At 39.7% G+C, this 20,489-nt stretch overlaps 2 protein-coding genes across 9 annotated transcripts in view; one reads left to right on the forward strand and one right to left on the reverse strand.

Annotated features, from left to right (window-relative positions):
* MKLN1 (muskelin 1) overlaps positions 1–20,489 on the reverse strand; it is a 370,372-nt gene that overhangs the window by 165,682 nt on the left and 184,201 nt on the right. Inside the window, exon 1 of one of the 3 annotated variants that reach the window (XM_058728681.1) lies at positions 18,833–18,988. The exons of the other annotated variants lie outside the window; for them this stretch is intronic. Within the exon in view, the coding sequence (XP_058584664.1) occupies positions 18,833–18,930 (98 nt within the window). The 5' untranslated portion in view covers positions 18,931–18,988. Of the gene's footprint in view, positions 1–18,832; positions 18,989–20,489 lie in introns of those variants that run through there. 3 annotated transcript variants of the gene reach the window in all.
* LOC131510957 (uncharacterized) overlaps positions 18,360–20,489 on the forward strand; it is an 84,880-nt gene continuing 82,750 nt past the window's right edge. For 5 of the 6 annotated variants that reach the window (XR_009261263.1, XR_009261261.1, XR_009261262.1 and 2 more), the window contains exon 1: positions 19,003–19,225. The gene's annotated coding sequence lies outside the window, so the exon portion shown is untranslated. Of the gene's footprint in view, positions 18,841–19,002; positions 19,226–20,489 lie in introns of those variants that run through there. The other variant, XM_058728685.1, reaches the window with a different exon arrangement.

Here is a 20,489-nt window from a genome sequence, read left to right on the forward strand (position 1 = left end):
TCCAGCATCCTGCTTCTGCAGCGTATGTGGCTTCCCCAAAGCTCACGAGTGATGTGAGTAACTAACTTCTCTAGCACCAACCTTCTACATCAGAATGTATACTACGTGTGGGTACTTTTTTCTGTCTTGATATTTAGCAGGCCTTTTCAAACTAATAACATAAATCTTACTTCGGCTCAAAATTTTCCTCTTTTTTAAAAATTTCTTCCTTCTCTATTTTTCCTGACATCTTTCTCCATTTACTACTAGGTAGAAGTCATGGGGCTGCTAGATATTGTTGTACTGGTTGTACTTTGCACAAGAAAATCCCACTGAGGAGCAAAAGCTGAAATCCAACCTATGTCCCACTTACCAAATTCTGCATCCTGGTCAAAAAGCATCATCTGTACATTAAGCCATGTGACATGAAAATGAGAACATGGACCTTCTGGATCAAGAGGAGCTTTCACATCTCAATTTTTCACTAATATTTTCCTTATCTTTTTATTTTTGTTCTAGATTTCAAATCTTTTTATATTTATGTAACTATAGAAAAAATAGATGTGTCTGTATATAAATGTAAAAAAATTATGATTTAAAAAAATTATCATTTTTGTGGGAGCTTCATGGTAACTCTAGTATTTTGGACCCGGGCCCAAAAGAATAGATTTTCCAAACCGGAGGCATCAGGACTTTTAAAAGCTCACCAAGTAATGTGAATGTGCAAATAAGACCAGGCTCTACTGCTATACATTAACAGTGCTCAAGCTTTTTTGCTCAAATACTCCCTAAAATAATTGTGAAAATCTATGCATATCCTCACCATTTTTAAATTGGCAAACAAAATTTTTCATACCTTACAATGACTACAGAAGTTGCAATTCTAATGTACTCTAAATATTGTCATTTTTAATAAAGCTGTGATATTTGTTTTCAAAAATATCAATAGAACAAAAATACCCTCATCTATTTTTTAAAACATATAGACTCTTCCCACATAGTCTAAAATTTATATTATTCTTGTTTTTCCATAAATTTCCCCCACAGAATTTTTTTGTGTGCGTGGAGCACAACGCAGAGCTTGAACTCACGACGCTGAGATGAGATCAAGAGTTGGATGCTTAACCCGCTGAGCCACCCAGGTGGTCCCAACCTCACAGAATTTTAACTAATGTAATGTTCTTTTATGTTGGAGGGTCTTTATGACTTCTGTGGAAAAAGAGGATGTAAATTAAAATTAAGCTTTTTTTGTTTTTTAACATGAGTTTCTAAATAATTTTAAAAATTTATCTTGGATGGGGCATCTGGGTGGCTCAGTCGGTTAAGCAGCCGACTCCAGCTCAGGTCATGATCTTGCAGTCTGTGAGTTCGAGCCCTGCATTGGGCTCTGTGCTGACAGCTTGGAGCCTAGAGCCTGCTTCGAATTCTGTGTCTCCCTCTCTGCCCCTTCCCCATTCACACTCTGCTCTCTCTGTCTTTCAAAAATGAATAAATGTTGGGGCGCCTGGGTGGCGCAGTCGGTTAAGCGTCCGACTTCAGCCAGGTCACGATCTCGCGGTCCGTGAGTTCGAGCCCCGCGTCAGGCTCTGGGCTGATGGCTCGGAGCCTGGAGCCTGTTTCCGATTCTGTGTCTCCCTCTCTCTCTGCCCCTCCCCCATTCATACTCTGTCTCTCTCTGTCCCAAAAATAAATAAAAAAGCGTTGAAAAAAAAATTTAAAAAAAACAAAAAAAAAACAAAAATGAATAAATGTTAAAAAAAATTTTTTTAAATAAAAAACAAAAAATAAAAATTTATCTTGGATACTATCATCAATATTATAAGTACATTATTGACCAAAACAATGTAAATATATTACAAAATTTGACAGATAATGATTAAATATCGAGTAAAATGCTATTAGAAATGATTCTCAAAGACAAAGGCCAAATTTGTTAACAATTATTTCATGTGTATATAGATGAATATCACTGCTAGAATAAGATGGAACTGACCATGCTTTTGAGTAGCAACGCCCTAAACCACAGGCAAGTTCTCTGGCAGTTCAATTTTTAAGAATGGATACACAAGAATAAGAAGAGTCAGGAAACTGAATCCCTTAGAACTATTTGTGCCTATGTACCCCCTGGAAAGTCTGTACTCCCAGGGATGAGCACACCACACTCTGAAGACTGCTGTTCAAATTAGCTACTAAACATTAAAACTGCCGGGTTTTAAGAATGTTTAAATTGTTAAATTATAAAACACAGACTTCACTCACATCAGTTCTCTACTTAAAATCCTTTGATGGCTCCTAACTTTCCAAAACATAAAATTTCAAAGCATAACGTGGGATACAGGACCCTTTGTAACTTGTGTTTATAATCAAACAAATCATACATACACACAACCTCTATTTCTTTTTGTTTAAAAGTAATACTTATTTGCTAAAATGAAGTAAAATTTAAAACTTTGCACAACACCCAAAGAAAAGGCATTAAAAAAATAAAACAAACCCAATTACTACAATCCAGGCATAATCACTATTAAGACTCTGGTAAATGTCCTTGCAGTTTTTCCATATGCATGCATAAGCATAAAATGTGAGTGTGCATGTGTGACAAAAAAAATGGGGAGTTTTTCTGCCCTGTGTTTTTTTAATATGTCATTATATCTGAAGCATTTTATCTCCAGAGTTAAAAAATATTCTAGAGCTTATATTATAATGGCATCCTAAGAGCGCATCATAATTCAAGAACACCTCAAAGAACTGTTTTTTAATTTTTTTTAAATCTTTATTTTTGAGAGAGAGAGACACAGTATGTGAGCAGGGAAGGAGCAGAGAGAGGGGGAGATACAGAATCTGAGGCAGGCTACAGGCTCTGATCTGTCAGCACAGAGACTGACGTGGGGCTCGAACTCACGAACTGTGAGATCATGACCTGAGCCAAAGTTGGATGCTCAACCGACTGAGCCACCAGGTGCCCAAAAAAACTGTTCTATTGAACTCAGTAAATCTCAGAGCAACACATCACTATCAATATCACTGTGTATTTGTTAGAGGATTAATTTGCAATCCATGCATTATATTTTAGATAAATATAAAAATAAGCACTGCCCTAAATGCCCTGGAAAAGCAGGTTAGAGTACCATAAAAAATTCAAATTATCTTAACATCCTTAAAAGAATGAGATAACATTCAAAGAGTTTTGTTTTCATTACACTAATTTTTTTCATAGTCTCCTAAACGCATCTGCAATAAATGCATGCTTATATCTCCTAACACAGAGAATCATAAAGTATAAATAAAGAAGAGTTCACTGACAAATACAGAAAAAAGGGGGAAGATGTGAAAGGGGAAGATGACAAATAGGGGAACACTATTAGCCGAGCTACCTTCAGTAAGTAAACTCTTTCGTAATACTGTAACTATGAAATAAATCTGAACAAAAAATAAAAAGACTTACTTAACACATTAAAAAGTGGTGGCTTTGGACAGAAATATGGGCAAGGATACCAGTACACACATGTAATATCTAAGGAAGAAGTATCTGACCAATAACCCAGCCTGCATCAAGCATCCTGTAAAGCACAACTATTTGACAAAAGTCTATCTCCAAGCACCTCCCTGGTTCTGATACACTACAGTAACCTGACAAATTCCAAATGCTAACACAATTTCCCAAATAGAAGTTCTTGAATATGCATGAGAGTAAGGATAAATTGCTGCATTCAAGAAATTTGAAGGATAATAAGTTATATCTGTACACAAAGGCAGGCACAGCTCATTTACCTCTTCCAAGAAGTCTCTCCTCAAGCCCTGGCCAACAGTAACAGCTCCATCCCCTGAATTTCACTTCTGATTTCTGTAACATTTACTGCTTTTATCATACATCTAAACCTAGCTTTTGTTACCTTCAATATGTATCGTTTGTGCTACTGTATGTATATAGATAGCTCACCAACAAAGATTCTTCTCTTATACCTTCAAATAGGTCTGGCTATTACCCAGGAGTTAACAGGCACCAATACCTTATGGTAAGACAGCCAAAAATGTGAAAAGCCATAATAGCAATTTGAATACCACAATGCAGCAAAAAACATATAAATAATAACCAGTTTTTCTTTAACCTGTCACCTACTGTGGCATTTTAGATTATACAAAATGGACATTATATAGATGTCAAAGCTTAAACCTTCAGACCTAGATGTATGAATTTTCCAATTATCTGAAATTGCCTCTATGTTCTGTAAGAAACCATTTTCTCAATAAAAGTTATTTTCAGCTCTTTTAAAATCTATGCCTCCATTTGTTTAAAGAAAGACTTCATGGGGCGCCTGGGTGGCGCAGTCGGTTAAGCGTCCGACTTCAGCCAGGTCACGATCTCGCGGTCCGTGAGTTCGAGCCCCGCGTCAGGCTCTGAGCTGATGGCTCGGAGCCTAGAGCCTGTTTCCAATTCTGTGTCTCCCTCTCTCTCTGCCCCTCCCCCGTTCATGCTCTGTCTCTCTCTGTCCCAAAAATAAATAAAAAACGTTGAAAAAAAAAAAAAAAAAAAGAAAGACTTCATAAACAAGTTTATAAATCTCTCCCACTCAGTATTTCAAATGTAAGCAAACCATATAAATTTTAGAAAAAAAACATACCAGGGGCGCCTGGGTGGCTCGGTCGGTTAAGCGGCCGACTTCGGCTCAGGTCATGATCTCACGGTCCGTGAGCTCGAGCCTCAAGCCGGGCTCTGTGCTGACAGCTCAGAGCCTGGAGCCTGTTTCAGATTCTGTGTCTCCCTCTCTCTCTGCCCCTCCCCTGTTCATGCTCTGTTTCTGTCTCAAAAATAAAATAAAACGTTAAAAAAAAAAAAAAAGAAAAAAACATACCAACTTTCAACTCACATCCCCACCACTAACTGCTCAGAAAAGTATATATGTATTTTTCAATGTATGTATACTGTGACAGCTGGGTAGGTATCTTAAGAAATGAAGATATGGAGCCAATCCATAACATATATTGTAAACAATAATAAAGGAAGATAATCAAAGGAACAGAATAGAAAGCCCAGAAATTGACCTACAATTACATGGTCATTAATCTTCAACATAGAGGCAAGAATATGCAATAGGAAAAAGACAGTCTCTTCAACAAATGGTGCGAGGAAAACTGGACAGCTACATGCAAAAGAATGAAACCAAACCACTTTTTTACAACATACACAAAAATAAACTCAAAACGGGCTGACTGGGTGGCTCAGTCAGTTAAACATCCAACTTTGGCTCAGGTCATGATCTCGTGAGATCAAACCCAGCATCAGACTCTGCACTGATAGCATGGAACCTGCTTCGTATCCTCTGTCTCCCTCTCTCTCTGCCCCTTCCTGACTCATGCTCTCTCTCTCTCTCAAAAAACAAACAAACAAAACTTCAAAATGGATTAAATGTAAGACCTGAAACCATAAAAATCCTAGGAGAGAGCATAGGCAGTAATTTCTCTGGCATAGTATGTCTATCCTGGGGCAAGGGAAACAAAAGCAAAAATAAAGTATTAAGACTGCATGAAAATAAAAAGCTTCTTTCTGCACAGCAAAGGAAACATCCAACGAAACTAAGACAACCTGCTGAATGTGAGAATATATTTGCAAACAACATATCCCACAAAGGGTTAGTACCCAAAATGTATAAAGAACTGATATAACTCAACACCCCAAAAACAAATAATCCAATTTAAAAATGGAAAGACAAGAATAGACATTTCTCTAAAGACATCCAGATGGCCAACAGCACATGAAAAAAGGCTCACCATCACTCATCATCAGGGAAATGCAAATCAAAACTACAATGAGATATCACCTCACACCTGTCAGAATGGCTAAAATCAAAAACACAAGAAACAACAAGTGTTGACAAGGATACGGTGAAACAGGAACACTCCTGCTCTGTTGGTAGAAATGAAAACTGGTGTAGCCACTGTGGAAAACAATATGAACATTCCTCACAAAATTCAAAACAGATCTACCCTACAATCCAGTAATCACATTATTGGGTATTCATTCAAAGATTATGAAAACATTAATTCAAAGGGATACATGCACCCCTATGTTTACTGCAGCAGTATTTACAATAGCCAAATTATGGAAGCAGCCCAAATGTCCACCTGTAGATAAACGGATAAAGAAGATGTGTGATATGTATACAATGGAATATTATTTGGCCATAAGAAAGAATGAAATCTTGCCATCTGCAACAACATGGATGGATCTACAGAGGATAATGCTAAGTGAAGTCAAACACAAATACCATAGGATTTCACTCATATGTGGAATTTAAGAAACAAATGAACAAAGGGGGAAAAAAGAAAGACAAATCAAGAAACAGACTTAATTATAGAGAACAAACTAATGGTTGCCATACGGGAGGTGAATGGGGGAATAGGTGAAAAAAATGAAGGGGATTAAGAGTACACTTATCTTCATGGGCACTGAGTAATAGATGGAATTGTTTAAACACTATATTGTACACCTGAAATGAATATAACACTGTATGTTAATTATATTGGAATTAAAATATTTTTAATAAAATAAAAAAATAAAGGAAGATAAATGAGTAGCTAAACTGTCACAGAAAGTTCTTGGAGCAATAAACTGAAGTCAGGCAATTTGCTATCTAATTTCAGATGGTCCTTTTCCTTACAAGGATTCAATTCATATGCATTAATCAGTTTCTTGCTACTCACTCAATAAAAGAAAAAACACCCAACCAACAGCTGGTAATTGCTCAGTTAAACCTGGTTACCATAACCCAGAAATTCTAATCTTAAGCATTTACCCAAAAGAAATAAAAAGATACTATACAAAAACCTTGTAAACAAAGGTTTATGGCAGCATTATTCATAATAGCTAAATACTGATATGCAACCCAAATGTCCATCTACTAATGGATGGATAAACAAAATGCGGTGTATAAACAGAATAGATTATCAGCCATAAAAAGGATGAGGTACTGATACTTGCTACAAAACGGATGTGAAAAAAACCAATCGCAAGACTACATTATTATATAATTTCATTTACACGAAATGCCTGGAATAAGCAAACCTATAGATACAGAAATTAGTTTAGTGCCTAGAAGTGGCAGAGTAAGCAGTTAATGGCTAACAGTACAGTTTTCTTTTTGAGACTATAGAAATGTTCTAAAATTGACTACAGTAATAGTCATACATATCTGTGAACATAGTAAAAGATATTAAATTATACACTTTAAATGGTCAAAGTGTATGGAATGTGAGCTTCCAAACCAAAAACAGTTATATAAAAAAAAGTCAACAAATACTTATATTCAAGGAATTAAATGACACCATCCTAAAATTAATCAAAATGTAGATAAGATACTCTAAAACTATTAAAAACTATTAGGCAAATCAAATTCTGTAATAAAACCCAATTTTTTGCTTTTAATAACCTTTTAATTCAAAATATCTTTAGATTCACAGAGAAATTGTGAAGATAGCACCAACTTCCCTTATATCCCACATACTGTTTCCTCTTATTAATTTTTAAAAATTTTATTTTTTTTTTAATTTACATCCAAGTTAGCATATAGTCCAACAATGATTTCAGGAGATTTCAGTGATTCATCCCCTATGTATAACACCCAGTGCTCATCCCAACAAGGGTCCTCCTTAATGCCCCTTACCCATTGAGCCCATCCCCTCACCCACAACCCCTCCAGCAACCCTCCGTTGAGTCTCTTATATTTTGCCCCTCTATTTTGAGTCTCTTATATTTTGTCCCTCTATTTTTGTATTATTTTTGCTTCCCTTCCATCATGTTCATCTGTTTTGTATCTTAAATTCCACATGAGTGAAGTCATATGATATTTGTCTTTCTCTAATTTCGCTTAGCACAATACCCTCTAGTTCCATCCACGTTGTTGCAAATGGCAAGATTTTTTTCTTTTTGACTGCCAAGTAATCAAAAGCTAAATATATTCCATTGTATATATATACACCACATCTTCTTTATCCATTCATCTGTCGATGGACATTTGGGCTCTTTCCATACTTTGGCTATTGTTGATAGTGCTGCTATAAACATTGGGGTGCATGGGCCCCTTCGGAAAGAGCACACCTGTATCCCTTGGATACATACCAAGTAGTGCAACTGCTGGGTTGTAGGGTAGTTCTATTTTTAACTTTTTGAGGAACCTCCATACTGTTTTCCAGAGTGGCTGCACCAGCTTGCATTCCCACCAGCAGTGCAAAAGAGATCCTCTTTCTCTGCATCCTTGCCAACATCTGTTGTTGCCTGAGTTGTTAATGTTAGTCATTCTGACAGGTGTCAGGTGGTATCTCACTGTGGTTTTAATTTGTATCTCCCTGATGATGAGTGATATTGAGTATTTTTTCGTGTGTGTGTTAGCCATCTGGATGCCTTCCTTGGAAAATTGTCTATTCATGTCTTTTGCCCATTTCTTCACTGGATTATTTGTTTTTTGGGTGTTGAGTTTGACAAGTTCTTTATAGATTTTGGATACTAATCCTTTATCTGATATGTTGTTTGCAAATATCTTCTCCCATTATGCTGGTTGCCTTTTACTTTTGCTGATTGTTTCTTTCACGGTGCAGAAGGTTTTTACTTTGATGAGGTCCCAATAGTTCACTTTTGCTTTTGTTTCCCTTGCCTCTGGAGCCATGTTGAGTAAGAAGATGCTGCAGCCAAGGTCAAAGAGGTTTATGCCTGTTTTCTCTTCTAGGATTTTGATGGCTTCCTGTCTTACGTCTAGGTATTTCATCCATTTTGAGTTTATTTTTGTGAATGGTGTAAGAAAGTAGTCCAGGTTCATTTTTCTGCATGTCACTCCAGTTTTCCCAACACAATTTGATAAAGAGACTGTCTTTATTCCATTGGATATTCTTTCCTGTTTTGTCAAAGATTAGTTGGCCATATGTTTGTGGGTCCATTTCTGGGTTCTCTATTCTGTTCCATTGATCTAAGTGTATATTTTTGTGCCATACTCTCTTGATGATTACAATTATGTAATACAGCTTAAAGTCCAGGATTGTGATGCCTCCAGTTTTAGTTTTCTTTTTCAGAATTGCTTTGGCTATTCAGGGTCTTTCCTGGTTCCACACAAATTTTAGGGTTGTTGTTCTAGCTCAGTGAGGAATGCTGATGTTATTTTGACAGGGATTGCATTGAATATGTAGATTGCTTTGGATAGTATTGACATTTTAACAATATTTGTTCTTCCAATCTAGAAGCATGAAATATTTTTCCATTTTTTTGTGTCTTCAATTTCTTTCATAAGCTTTTTATGGTTTTCAGGGTATAGATTTTTCACCTCTTTGTCTAGGTTTATTCCTAGGTATTTTATAGGTTTTGATGCAACTGTAAATGGGACTGAGTCCTTGATTTCCCTTTCTGTTGCTTCATTATTGGTTGTAATAAACTCAGCTTTAAAGTTCTCAAGGTCTCATTAGAAATATTGGCTATAAGGGGGCGCCTGGGTGGCGCAGTCGGTTAAGCGTCCGACTTCAGCCAGGTTACGATCTCGCGGTCCGTGAGTTCGAGCCCCGCGTCAGGCTCTGGGCTGACAGCTCAGAGCCTGGAGCCTGTTTCCGATTCTGTGTCTCCCTCTCTCTCTGCCCCTCCCCCGTTCATGCTCTGTCTCTCTCTCTGTCCCAAAAATAAACAAAAAACATTAAAAAAAAAAAAATTTTTAAAAAAAGAAATATTGGCTATAAGAATTATAAATAACTTAATACAAAGTTTTTAAAACTCCAGGATAAGAAGTTTTCTATTATTCAAGTCCTTCCAAATATAACATCTCTCACTCAACCAGTTTCACTTAAAATATTCTCAGAAATTGTCAAAAGCTATGGGAACCATGAAAATTCATAGCATGGATTTAAATATTACTGATTATTTGGGGTTTTGAACATAGCCAGTATATGACTCCCTCTAGCCCCAGATTAAAACTGCATTAAAGTGGGGCACCTGGGTGGCTCAGTCAGTTAGGTGTCTGACTCTTGATCTCTAGTCAGGTCACTATCTCACGGTTCATGAGTTCAAGCCCTGCATGGGGCTGTGAGCTGATTCTGTCGCTCCTTCTATCTGCTCCACTCCCACTTGTGCTCACTCTCAAAGTAAATAAACTTAAAAAAAAAATTTTTTTTTATTGCATTAAAGAGAGAAAAGTAGGGGTGCCTGGGTGGCTCAGTCAGTTAAGCATCCGACTTCGGCTCAGGTCATGATCTCACAGTTAATGGGTTCGAGCTCCATGTTGAGCTCTATGCTCACAGCTCGGAGCCTGGAGCCTGCTTCAGATTCTGTGTCTCCTTCTCTCTCTGTCCTTCCCCTGCTCCCTTTTTCCCTCTCTCTCTCTCAAAACTAAATACACATTTAAAAAAAGTTAAAAAAGGGGCGCCTGGGTGGCTCAGTCGGTTGGGTGTCCGACTTCAGCTCAGGTCACGATCTCGCGGTCCGTGAGTTCGAGCCCCGCGTCGGGCTCTGGGCTGATGGCTCAGAGCCTGGAGCCTGCTTCCGGTTCTGTGTCTCCCTCTCTCTCTGCCCCTCCCCCGTTCATGCTCTGTGTCTCTCTGTCTCAAAAATAAATAAACGTTAAAAAAAAAAGACAGAAAAGTAGCCAAAATGCCTAAATTCAGTCATTTATTCATTTAACAAACATTATGCTGGCCTACAATGATGAGGGGGAAAAAATTCCATAGTCCCTATGATACTGTGGTCAAGTTGGGGGGATAGCTATTAATCAAGAAATTGCACAAATAAATGCATAGTTATAAACTGTATAAAGTGATATATGAGAAAGGTATACATTTGTATAAAAACATTTAACTGCTGGGGCAAAGGAAGGGGTGCCACACTTACTGGGGAGGAATGGAGGTGAGACAGGGTTTCCTGAGAAAGTGACATTTTAGCTGACAGATGAAGAATAAGTAGGAGTTAGATTAAGGCTCTTCTGATCCAATTACTTAAATCAAAAGGGAAAAGGGAAGAAAGGGGATAATGAGAGGAAGGGGAAAGGGGACATTATCCAAGGATGCCTGAAATAAGTTAGCATTTCTGTTTATACAAAACAGCACGCCTTAAGAACAAATATATAGGTGATGACAATAAATAACAGTCATACTAAAGTAACAAGGATATTTAAAAAGTATTAAATACTAACAATATTTACAAACCAAAAAATTTACATTAGACCATAGTATCTTCCTTCTAAATAATGTCTTCACATAAATGTAAGATTCCCAAGAAAGTTGTTTTTTGTCATTAAAGTTCTAATAAAAAGGTAGATAATATAAAAAGTACATTATAGGAAAGGAAATAACTATTTGCTTATGACAAAGATTAAACTCTCAATTTCTGGGAGCACCTGCGTGGCTCAATCGGTTGAATGTCCAACTCCAGTTCAGGTCATGATCTCACGGTTCATTAGTTCAAGCCCCACATCGGGCTCACTGCTGTCAGCACAGAGCCTACTTCGGATCCTCTGCCTTCCTCTCTCTGCCCCTCCCTTGCGTGTGCTCTCTCAAAACATTAAAAAAACTCAGTTTCTGGACTTCATGAACAATTAAGTCTCAAAAAAAGACTTATACATCACCAACAAAACCAAGAATAAATCTCACTTTAACTTAGTCGAAAACAACTTAAAACAACTGCTAACAAACAATGTTATTTATATTTCATAATTTTTCCCATCAGGTATTAGGAACAAGCAGTTAAGATGTCAAAAGGCAAAGTGAAGGAGAACACTTGGCAAAAAAATTCTGGAGCTCAAAGGTTAAGTTAATACATTAAAAGAATCATGAGGAATTCATAAGCCTACAAGATACAACAATCTATTCCATAAGAACTAAACACAGAAAGATTTCTCCTTCTGGATATAACAGAATAGCCTGTAGCAGATCAACATTCCCTCTTAAAACTAGAAGAGCTGTACAAAATAGAAAAAAACATTCTTAAGGTATCAGATACTTTCTGAGGCGCCTAGGACTTGAGATCCTACAGAATTCATTAAAGGGAACGTCACATTCTACACAGGGCATTCCTCCTATTTCTTTAACGGCACAGGGAAAGGAGCTGGGAAAGGACAGCAACGAAAAGGCAGAAAATCGGCAGAATTTCTGGCAATTTTCATGCGGCCAGGAGGACAAAACTTGGAAACTGGGTCTTACCATTATATCCAGGACTTAACAGGTCAAGATCCTATAGTGAAAAGAGGCACACAAGAACAAGCCAGACACTGTGTACTGATTTCCCCCTTGAGGCACCTGTCAAGTCTTGAACTGTATACACAGAGCAGAGGCTAAAAAGTCCACAGAAAGCAACTGAAAAGCAAAGAGGAGCTTTTAGGATTCTCACGCTGCAGCAGAGACAAGCAGAAGAGGCCTTAGAAACAACCAGTCTCTCAGTTGGGAGGACTACCAAAGTTAGGCAAACTAGAGGTTTACAAAACCAAAAACCCAGCTTCAAGTGCGTTCTTTTTATTTTATTTTTTTAAATTTTAATGTTTATTTTTGAGAGAGAGAGACAGAGCATGAGTGGGGGAGGGGTGGAGAGAGAGGGAAACACAGAACTCAAAGTGGGCTTCAGGCCCCGCACTGTCAGCACGGAGCCTGATGTGGGGTCCAATCCCACGAGCGGTGAGATCACGACCCAAGCCGAAGTCAACGCTTAACCGACTGAGCCACTGAGGCGCCCATGTCTGTTCAGTTCTTGACTGAAGGTCCAACTGAGGCGATGTGCCTCTATTCCACCTGCCTGCCATAAGACAGGTGAATCTCCTCTAGAGAAATATATCATTAGGTACACAACTGTAATTTGTACCTGTATCTAAAATTCTGTAATGTCTGGTATTTAACCAAAAATTACCCCCCAAAATGGTGGTGATGATAGTAGTAACAATAATTATATAACATAACATAGAACTATATATAGTTACATATTATAATAATTAGTATATTATCAAACAAGATACTTAACCAAAAAGGGAAAAAAAACCAGAAATCAATGTACAGGTGATCCAGATATTAGAGTCTTCAGACATAGACTTTAAATAACTTGATTGATATGTTCAAGAAAATAGGTGACAATATGGATATTTTCACCAAAAAAAAGAGGCTCTATTAAGAAGAGAGAAAGAGAGAATCAAATAAAAATTCTAGCACTGTGGCACCTGGGTGGCTCAGTCAGTTGAGGGTCCAACTTTAGCTAGGGTCACGATCTCATAGTTTGTGGGATCAAGTTCCATTCAGGCTTTGCACTGACAGCCCGGAGCCTGCTTCAGATTCTCTGTCTCACTCTCTCTCTGCCCCTCCTCAACTCATGTGAGCAAGAGCAGCTTTCTCTCTTTTTCTCACTCTCTCTCAAAAATAAACATTTAAAAAAAAAATTCTAGCACTAAAAATATTATAGCTGAAATCAAGAAATATAGATGGGGTTAAAAGCAAACTGGACAAAGCTGAATAGAGAATTGGTAAACAGGAACACAGGCAAGGAAAACCTATCCAGAATGGAATAAGGAGACCCCCCCCACCAAAAAAAAAAAAGATAGAAACAACAAGAAAAAGCATTAGAGACATAGAGAACATGACAAAAAGTAGAATATAGATTACACTGGAGTCACAGAGGGAAGGAGAAAAAGAATGGGACAGAAACAATATTTGAAGAATGTCAAAATTTTTTTCAGAACTGATGAAACACTCATGCTACAGATTCATGAGGTACCAAAAACCAAAGTAAATACAAAGAGCCACTCTTAGGTATTAATATCAACATCTCTAAAATTAAAATCTAGAAATCTCTCATATTTCCAAAGATAATTTAAGATTTTATTGTTAGGTAATCTCTACACCCAAAGCTGGAACTCACAACCCCGAGATCAACAGTCACACGCTCCACCAAGTGAACCAGCCAGCCACTCCCCAAGGATGATTTTTGAACGACTGAAATACAGCAGTCAGATCGTCACAAACAGCTGAAACGTATCTTATCTACATGTAAAATATCACAAAGTCCCTGTATCAGGCTCCAAAATAATTTATTCAAAACCTACTATATTTACCTAGAAGTTAATGCAAATGATAGAGACATCTACCTACCTGGAAAAAAATAACAATATAAAACCTCCTTAGAATTTGATCAAAATAAAAACTATTTCTACATAAAAGGAAACTGATGATGCTCAGAGAAGAATCATTAACTTTCTAAAAGTCACAAAGATCCAGTTCCAGGATCCTTTCAGTCTCTAGTCCTTCATCCACCTCAGGTTCCTTTCTTCTATCCTGGCTTATCTTTATTTTTCCAAAGTTCTAAGATTATCAGACTGAAAATATCAGAACTTTCAGTGGCCAATAAAGTTCCTAAGCCAGGCCAGTGTCTAATTTCGGTTTAGGGAAAGGAGAGAAAGGAAGAACATGACAGCTTCCAGTCTCCAGGAAGTGGAATACCTCCAAACTAGTGATTTACATTTGTGGGTTTGCAGGAGACTATGGGATTGTAACAAACTCTCAAGTTCATTATGCACAATGATCTTTAATTATTTGATATTAGTAAAGAAGACTAATAGGAAAAAAAGGTGACCACACTTAAAATGTATCAAATTTTACTACTTAAGCTATTCAAGTCTTTCAATAACATGTAAACCAGAATAATTCCATACCAATGAAATTACCTAATGTATAAAAAAACTTTTAAAGGTCCTCCTAGTTTTTATATTAATACATTAAAGCCTTAAAGGTCAAGAGAAAATATAGCTAACTATTGTTCTCTTTCTCTAACCTTATAGCACAGCACTTAATTGTATTCACAATTGTGAATGTACTATAGTCCTGCAAAATATTGAAGCAGCTTTGGTAACAGAAGTCAGAAGGCCCAAGATCAGAATACTATCTTTTCAACTCTTGGACTTGGGCAAGTTAGTTTACCTGTCTGAACTTCAGTTTCCCTATTCTGTAACACAGAATAATACTTACTGTAAAGTGTTTGTGAAGACTAAATCAAAAAAGACACACTAAGTGCTAAGCATAGTGCCGAAAGAAAGAAGGTACTTAATAAGTAGTTGTTACTAGAAGCACGTGCACTAACTTTTAAGTCAGAGAACTTGCTAAACCTTTTGAAAACTATTATGTTCAACATGGCAAGTTACCTAAACTGTATGGACCTCAGTTTCCTCACCTGCAAAAATAACAAAATTCATCTTGCTGGTTTGTTCTAAGGATTAAGTAAAACTATGTAGAAAAAGCATCTTGTATATAATAAGTGCTCAATAAAGTGCAATTGGTATCACTATTGGTTAGCCACGTCAAGAAACAGTTGAGTATATGGGGCGCCTGGGCGGTTCAGTCGGTTAAGCGTCCAACTCTTGCTTTCAGCTCAGGTCATGATCTCACAGTTCATGAAATTGAGCCCTGCGTTACACTCTGTGCTGACAGCACGAAGCCTGCTCAGGATTCTCTCTCTCCCTCTCTGCCTCTCCCCTCCTTGCTCTCTCTCTCAAAATAAATTAAAAAAAAAAAATTCAATTATTTTTAAAAAGAAACATTTGAGGGGCGCCTGGGTGGCTCAGTCGGTTAAGCGGCCGACTTCGGCTCAGGTCACGATCTCGCACTCTGTGAGTTCGAGCCCCGCGTCGGGCTCTGTGCTGACAGCTCAGAGCCTGGAGCCTGTTTCAGATTCTGTGTCTCCCTCTCTCTCTGCCCCTCCCCTGTTCATGCTCTGTCTCTCCCTGTCTCAAAAATAAACGTTAAAAAAAAAAAAAAAAAAAAAAAGAAACATTTGAGTATAGAGATTAGCAATTTATAAAATATTCTTAAATATAAACTCTCATGTAAATCTAAAAATTATTAAAATGTATTTCTCTTAATATCCAAATATAAATTTCAGAAAAATGTAAAATATGGCAAATTTAAGAGCTTTGCAAAACAAAAGGCCACTTCGTTAGTTTCAAAATAAAAATGTACATGTATAACTAGATCTGCTTTAATATTTTTAAGGTCTTAATAAATCTAAAAGGGTTATAAGGAAAAAATGTGGTTTTTTTCTGCCTTTAGGAGAAGGAAAAAAAATTCTAATTCCTTAGGAAGAAAACAGATATCTGAACTTTTCTTTTTTTTTTTTTTTTTATGACTTCACATGTTTTTACACAACAAAACTTTAAGTACCTTTAATATAAGAACTCTTTCCAATCTTTGAATTCCTGTCTCTGCTTTTGGGCACAAGCAGAACAGCACTATTAAGGCTATGGAACCTGAATCGAGACTGCCTAGGTTCAAATCATGACCTCAGCTAGCGAGGCAAATTTTAACCTCTCCATGTCTGGTTCCTCATCTGGAAAACGTAAATTCTTCATACAGCTGTGTGAGAATTAAATGAGTTAATGCATTTAAAGTGTTCATAAGGGAGCCTAGCTTATGGAAGGCACACAGTTTCAGTGTTTCCCATTGTTATTATTGTTTTATTATTCTCCCCTCCAAACGTCTAGGTCTACGACTTGTAATCAGTAAATGTTTGCCACCCAAATATTGTCTACTGTCTACAACAAATGGCTTTACTTAAAATTAGACGTTTTTAGGAGATACCTAACATGACGGTCACTGCCAATAAGGATACAGCAACTGCTGTTAAAGAGAATTTTAGGCCAAAGGTAAAGAAGGTCAATTCTCTTTCTTACACTTCATATTATACAAAGCTATACCATGCTTACTTGCTAATTGCTCAGTACCAAAAGAGTTTTACAATTTAGGCATGGCCCACACCAATTCAGCAGACACAAAATTCTCAAACTCAAGCTCCATAATAGTCATATTCTTTCAAAGAAAAAAGCTCCAATTACTCTATTTTAATAGTTTAGTGCTTTAAAATAAAAACTGTTCTGCATAAAACAGCAGAATATCGTTAAGGATTAAATAAGACATTGTAAATGAAAGCGTCTGAAAATTAAATACGCATTAAGTACTAATATATGAACATATTTGAGAGAATTATAACAATAGATTTCTCCACAATTTCAAACAGCTGCCTTCTAACGACAACTAGTATTCTATCCAGTTCAAATCTTGGGCCAGGATAATGAGGCGTAAGTCAGAGTAAAGTTGCCATCCCCCTAAACCATTTCCTGCGTGAACTGTACTCTTCCTTTTTTATTCAGAACTCTGAAGGGACTTGTGATATGCAAGTCCTGCCCCTATATCACAAACTTAAGGAGTAAAATCCTGGAAGCAGCCTAATTCAAGACCAGAAAAATTTCTGTTTTTAAAAAACTTCTCTGAAGTTATTAAATCAAACGAAGCCACCCCAATTCCTTACTGCCTGCGTTCCTAAGCTGGGGCAGAGAAAAATGCTAATTTTCTTCAGATTCAAGAATTTGTTAGCCTCAAAAAATCAGAAGTCAAGCACCAAGGGCCACATTTCAACTCCAGCTGAGGGCTGTTTACCTGGCTCGTTCTCAGATGAAAAGCTGGGAGTCCAACATCAATCAGGGACACGGCCATGCAGTAGCCATCAATAGGCCACACGGGCCAGATCTGACCACAAGTCACTTGGCACCCTTCACTTAAGCAAACCCTACTGAAGGCCTGACTGCCAACCCTTGACCTGGTGAGTGGGAGTTAAGAGCGTTACATTCTTCTAAGTCACGGATCCATTTGCAGATTCTTGACTGAAATCAACGTTGAGAAAATGTTAAGAATGTTTAAAATACAGATGAAAAAAAAAACTCTGGGTATGCTTCACAGATCTACTTTTTTGTTCAGTAACATAAACGATAAATTATTTGTGACTTGTTTTGTCCAGAAAAGCATTCTTGGACTCGTGAGATGATGTTCCAGGGGACAGCTAGTACTTTTCTTCCCCGTCTGCACACAGATCTTCAAACTTTACTAAGCCAGTTTCTCCATCTGCATGTAAAATTGGACTTACATGTCCTTCTCTCGAAGATAAGCTAAAGATAGGTAAATACTGTATGAAAGTACTTTCAGCATTTCAGAAGGAATTTGCTACCAAAAAATACACAAGTAGTAATGCAATGGAACTCTTTTTAACCCCGAATCGGCGACCCAGACCAAGCCAGTGCTGGAAGTCAAACTGATTAAAAGTCCAGACTTTTATGTCTATATTTGAGTTTCTGGGCTGGGAAGTTGGTCTGTGTTTGTACAAATCCATGTTCCGAGCCATAACATAATGGAACTCTTCCGTAATGTCCCAGCCCACTCCCTACCTTTTTCAGAAAACACCAGCCAGAAAGGACAACCCTCGGCAAATCCTACAAACCCTCCCCACTTGCTAGGATTCACACGGATCCCACAACTTTTCAGCCTTCCGTGACTTTTACCACTCTTCTGGAGCTAACCACTTTTAATGACCCCCCCCCCCCCCGCCCCCAGGAACAATCACTCCTCTTCTCAGCTTTACACTTTGTCCCGGCAGCAATCGGCTGAGCCGTCCCCCGTCTCCGGCCAGCTCCGACGACCATAGACTCCTTCACCCGTTTGCTACCCGTCGGGACCCCGAAAGCTCCGGTTCCTGCCCCAATTCCCTGAGCCAGCCGCCCCCCGAGCCTCCCTCAACCCCCAAATCCCGGGCAAAACATCACCGGGTTCCCCGTTGTCCTACGCGCTCCGGATCCGCGCGGGGTACACGTCGCCCCTTCCCCCCCGGACCCCGCTCTCCCGACCCTAACCCCTCCCTGAGACAGGGGGGTGGGGAGGGCAGAGCTCTCCGCGGCTGGACTGAGACTCGGGAGGCCAAGCGTCCCCCTCAGCAGGCCCCGCCTGGGCCTCTCGGCTCGGCTGCCCTCCACTGCCCCCCTGGCCCCGCCGTGCTTATGCCGAAGAGCAGGGCAACACGAGCCCAAGGCTCGGCACTTACTCGGGAAGGTAAGTAGAGGAGAAGGAGCTCCACTTGTGTAGCGCGTAGGGCAGAAGCCGGCACTCGGGCGCCGCAGCGACAGCCCCGCCAGCCGCCATCTTGTCAGCACCGTAGCGGCCGCCACCGACCGCCGGCCGCGCCGGGAGGAGGGGAGGGGCGTGGCCTGCTCTTAAAGGGGCCGCGGCGCGCCAGGCCGTCCACGCTCCGGGGCTGGGATGTTGCCCACCGCGTAGAGGGCTGAGGCGCGCGCGTGTCCTCGGTTCTCTCCTAGAGTTTCCACCTGCTAAGACTCCTTAATGACTGACCAAAACTGAGACTGGACTGTGAGCACCTGAGGGCTTTCCTGTGGAGCTCGGAGGGGAGTGGCGCAAAGGACTTTTCTTACAAGCCGAGGTAAGGAAAAAGCCAAGAAGGTTACGAAAAGAAAGAAATTGTGGTTTAGGAGCCGGGAAGGGAAACAGAGAGGACGCACTTGGAGAAGGGACGCCGTAGCGACTTTGGAAGCCGCTGCCCTCTCCCGTTTACAAATCCTACAAGGCAGCGGCACTGAAGGGAGCTGGCGCGGAAGAGCTAACACCCTCTCCCTCTGCCCTGGTCCTGGTTTTAAATGTCTTGCCCCGCGTTCCCGAGTCACATGGAGACAGGAAAAGGAAATGCTCGCGCGTCCTCTCAGCCTGTGCCGTGTGCCGGTGGCGATGCCCGTGCTTGTAAACATTCGTGGCGAGCCCTCTCACCCCAGCCCGGGCGCTCGGCTTGCTCGGTAATGACATTCACCCCCCGACCGGAAAAAAACAAAAACAAACAAAAACCTTAAGGAGTAGGGAAGCCGTGTGTCATCGTTTTGGTTTGGTTTGGTTTGGTTTGGTTTGGTTCGTTCCCAGTCGTTAAGTCCGCCCGCGGGTAGCCCTGCCAGAAACTTAGCCCCAAAGTTCAGGAAGAGCGAGAGACGGGCGGCGTTGTAAGAAAAAGAGCCGAGAGGGAATATGCAGTCCTTGTGCTCTCGATGCCACACGGGCGGCGTGCCAGCTTCTTATCAAAAAAAAAAAAAAAAAAAGGAACATTCGCTGCAAATATCTGGCAGCTGTAGATAATGCTCCCAGCAGGTACCGGTTTGTCGAGGGTTATGCAGGCTTAGTCCCTGGCTTAGCCCCTGCGGTTACCCAAGTGCTCGGCACTCCCTAGAAAAGCCCTAAAAGCTCTACCCCTGAGAGCCTTGACCGTAGCTTCGTCTCCGCCTGACCCACGGAAAAACTCAGGCAAAGAGTTTCTCAGCGAATGACCCAGGGAGTTGAAAACCTCAATAATTGTATTCTCTTCCCCCTTATTAATCCCTAAGCTGCCCCAAACCTCCTCACATCCTTCCCTGGCTCACTCTTTCCATCGGGCAAAACTTGATAGTGGCCTTCGCTAGCACATCAGGTCAAGAATGCCCAAAAGAAGGCCACAATTGGCTAACGTCTAAAAATCACACGCGCGCCTTGGGTGTGGCGGCAGGTTGGAAAAGTATTTGTTCCCTGAGGGAATAATGCTGTGACCCCAGTGACTCGAGCTGCGAGTCCAGAGTCAGGGGCAGAGGCCCGAGAAGGTTAGTCCCGAAGAGGCTTAGTGTGAACTTTGGGAGAAGAGAGGCTTGTGAGGGGAGAAGATTCAGATGGTG

The sequence above is a fragment of the Neofelis nebulosa genome, chromosome 4 (assembly GCF_028018385.1).
Source record: "Neofelis nebulosa isolate mNeoNeb1 chromosome 4, mNeoNeb1.pri, whole genome shotgun sequence".
Taxonomy (NCBI): Eukaryota; Metazoa; Chordata; class Mammalia; order Carnivora; family Felidae; genus Neofelis; species Neofelis nebulosa.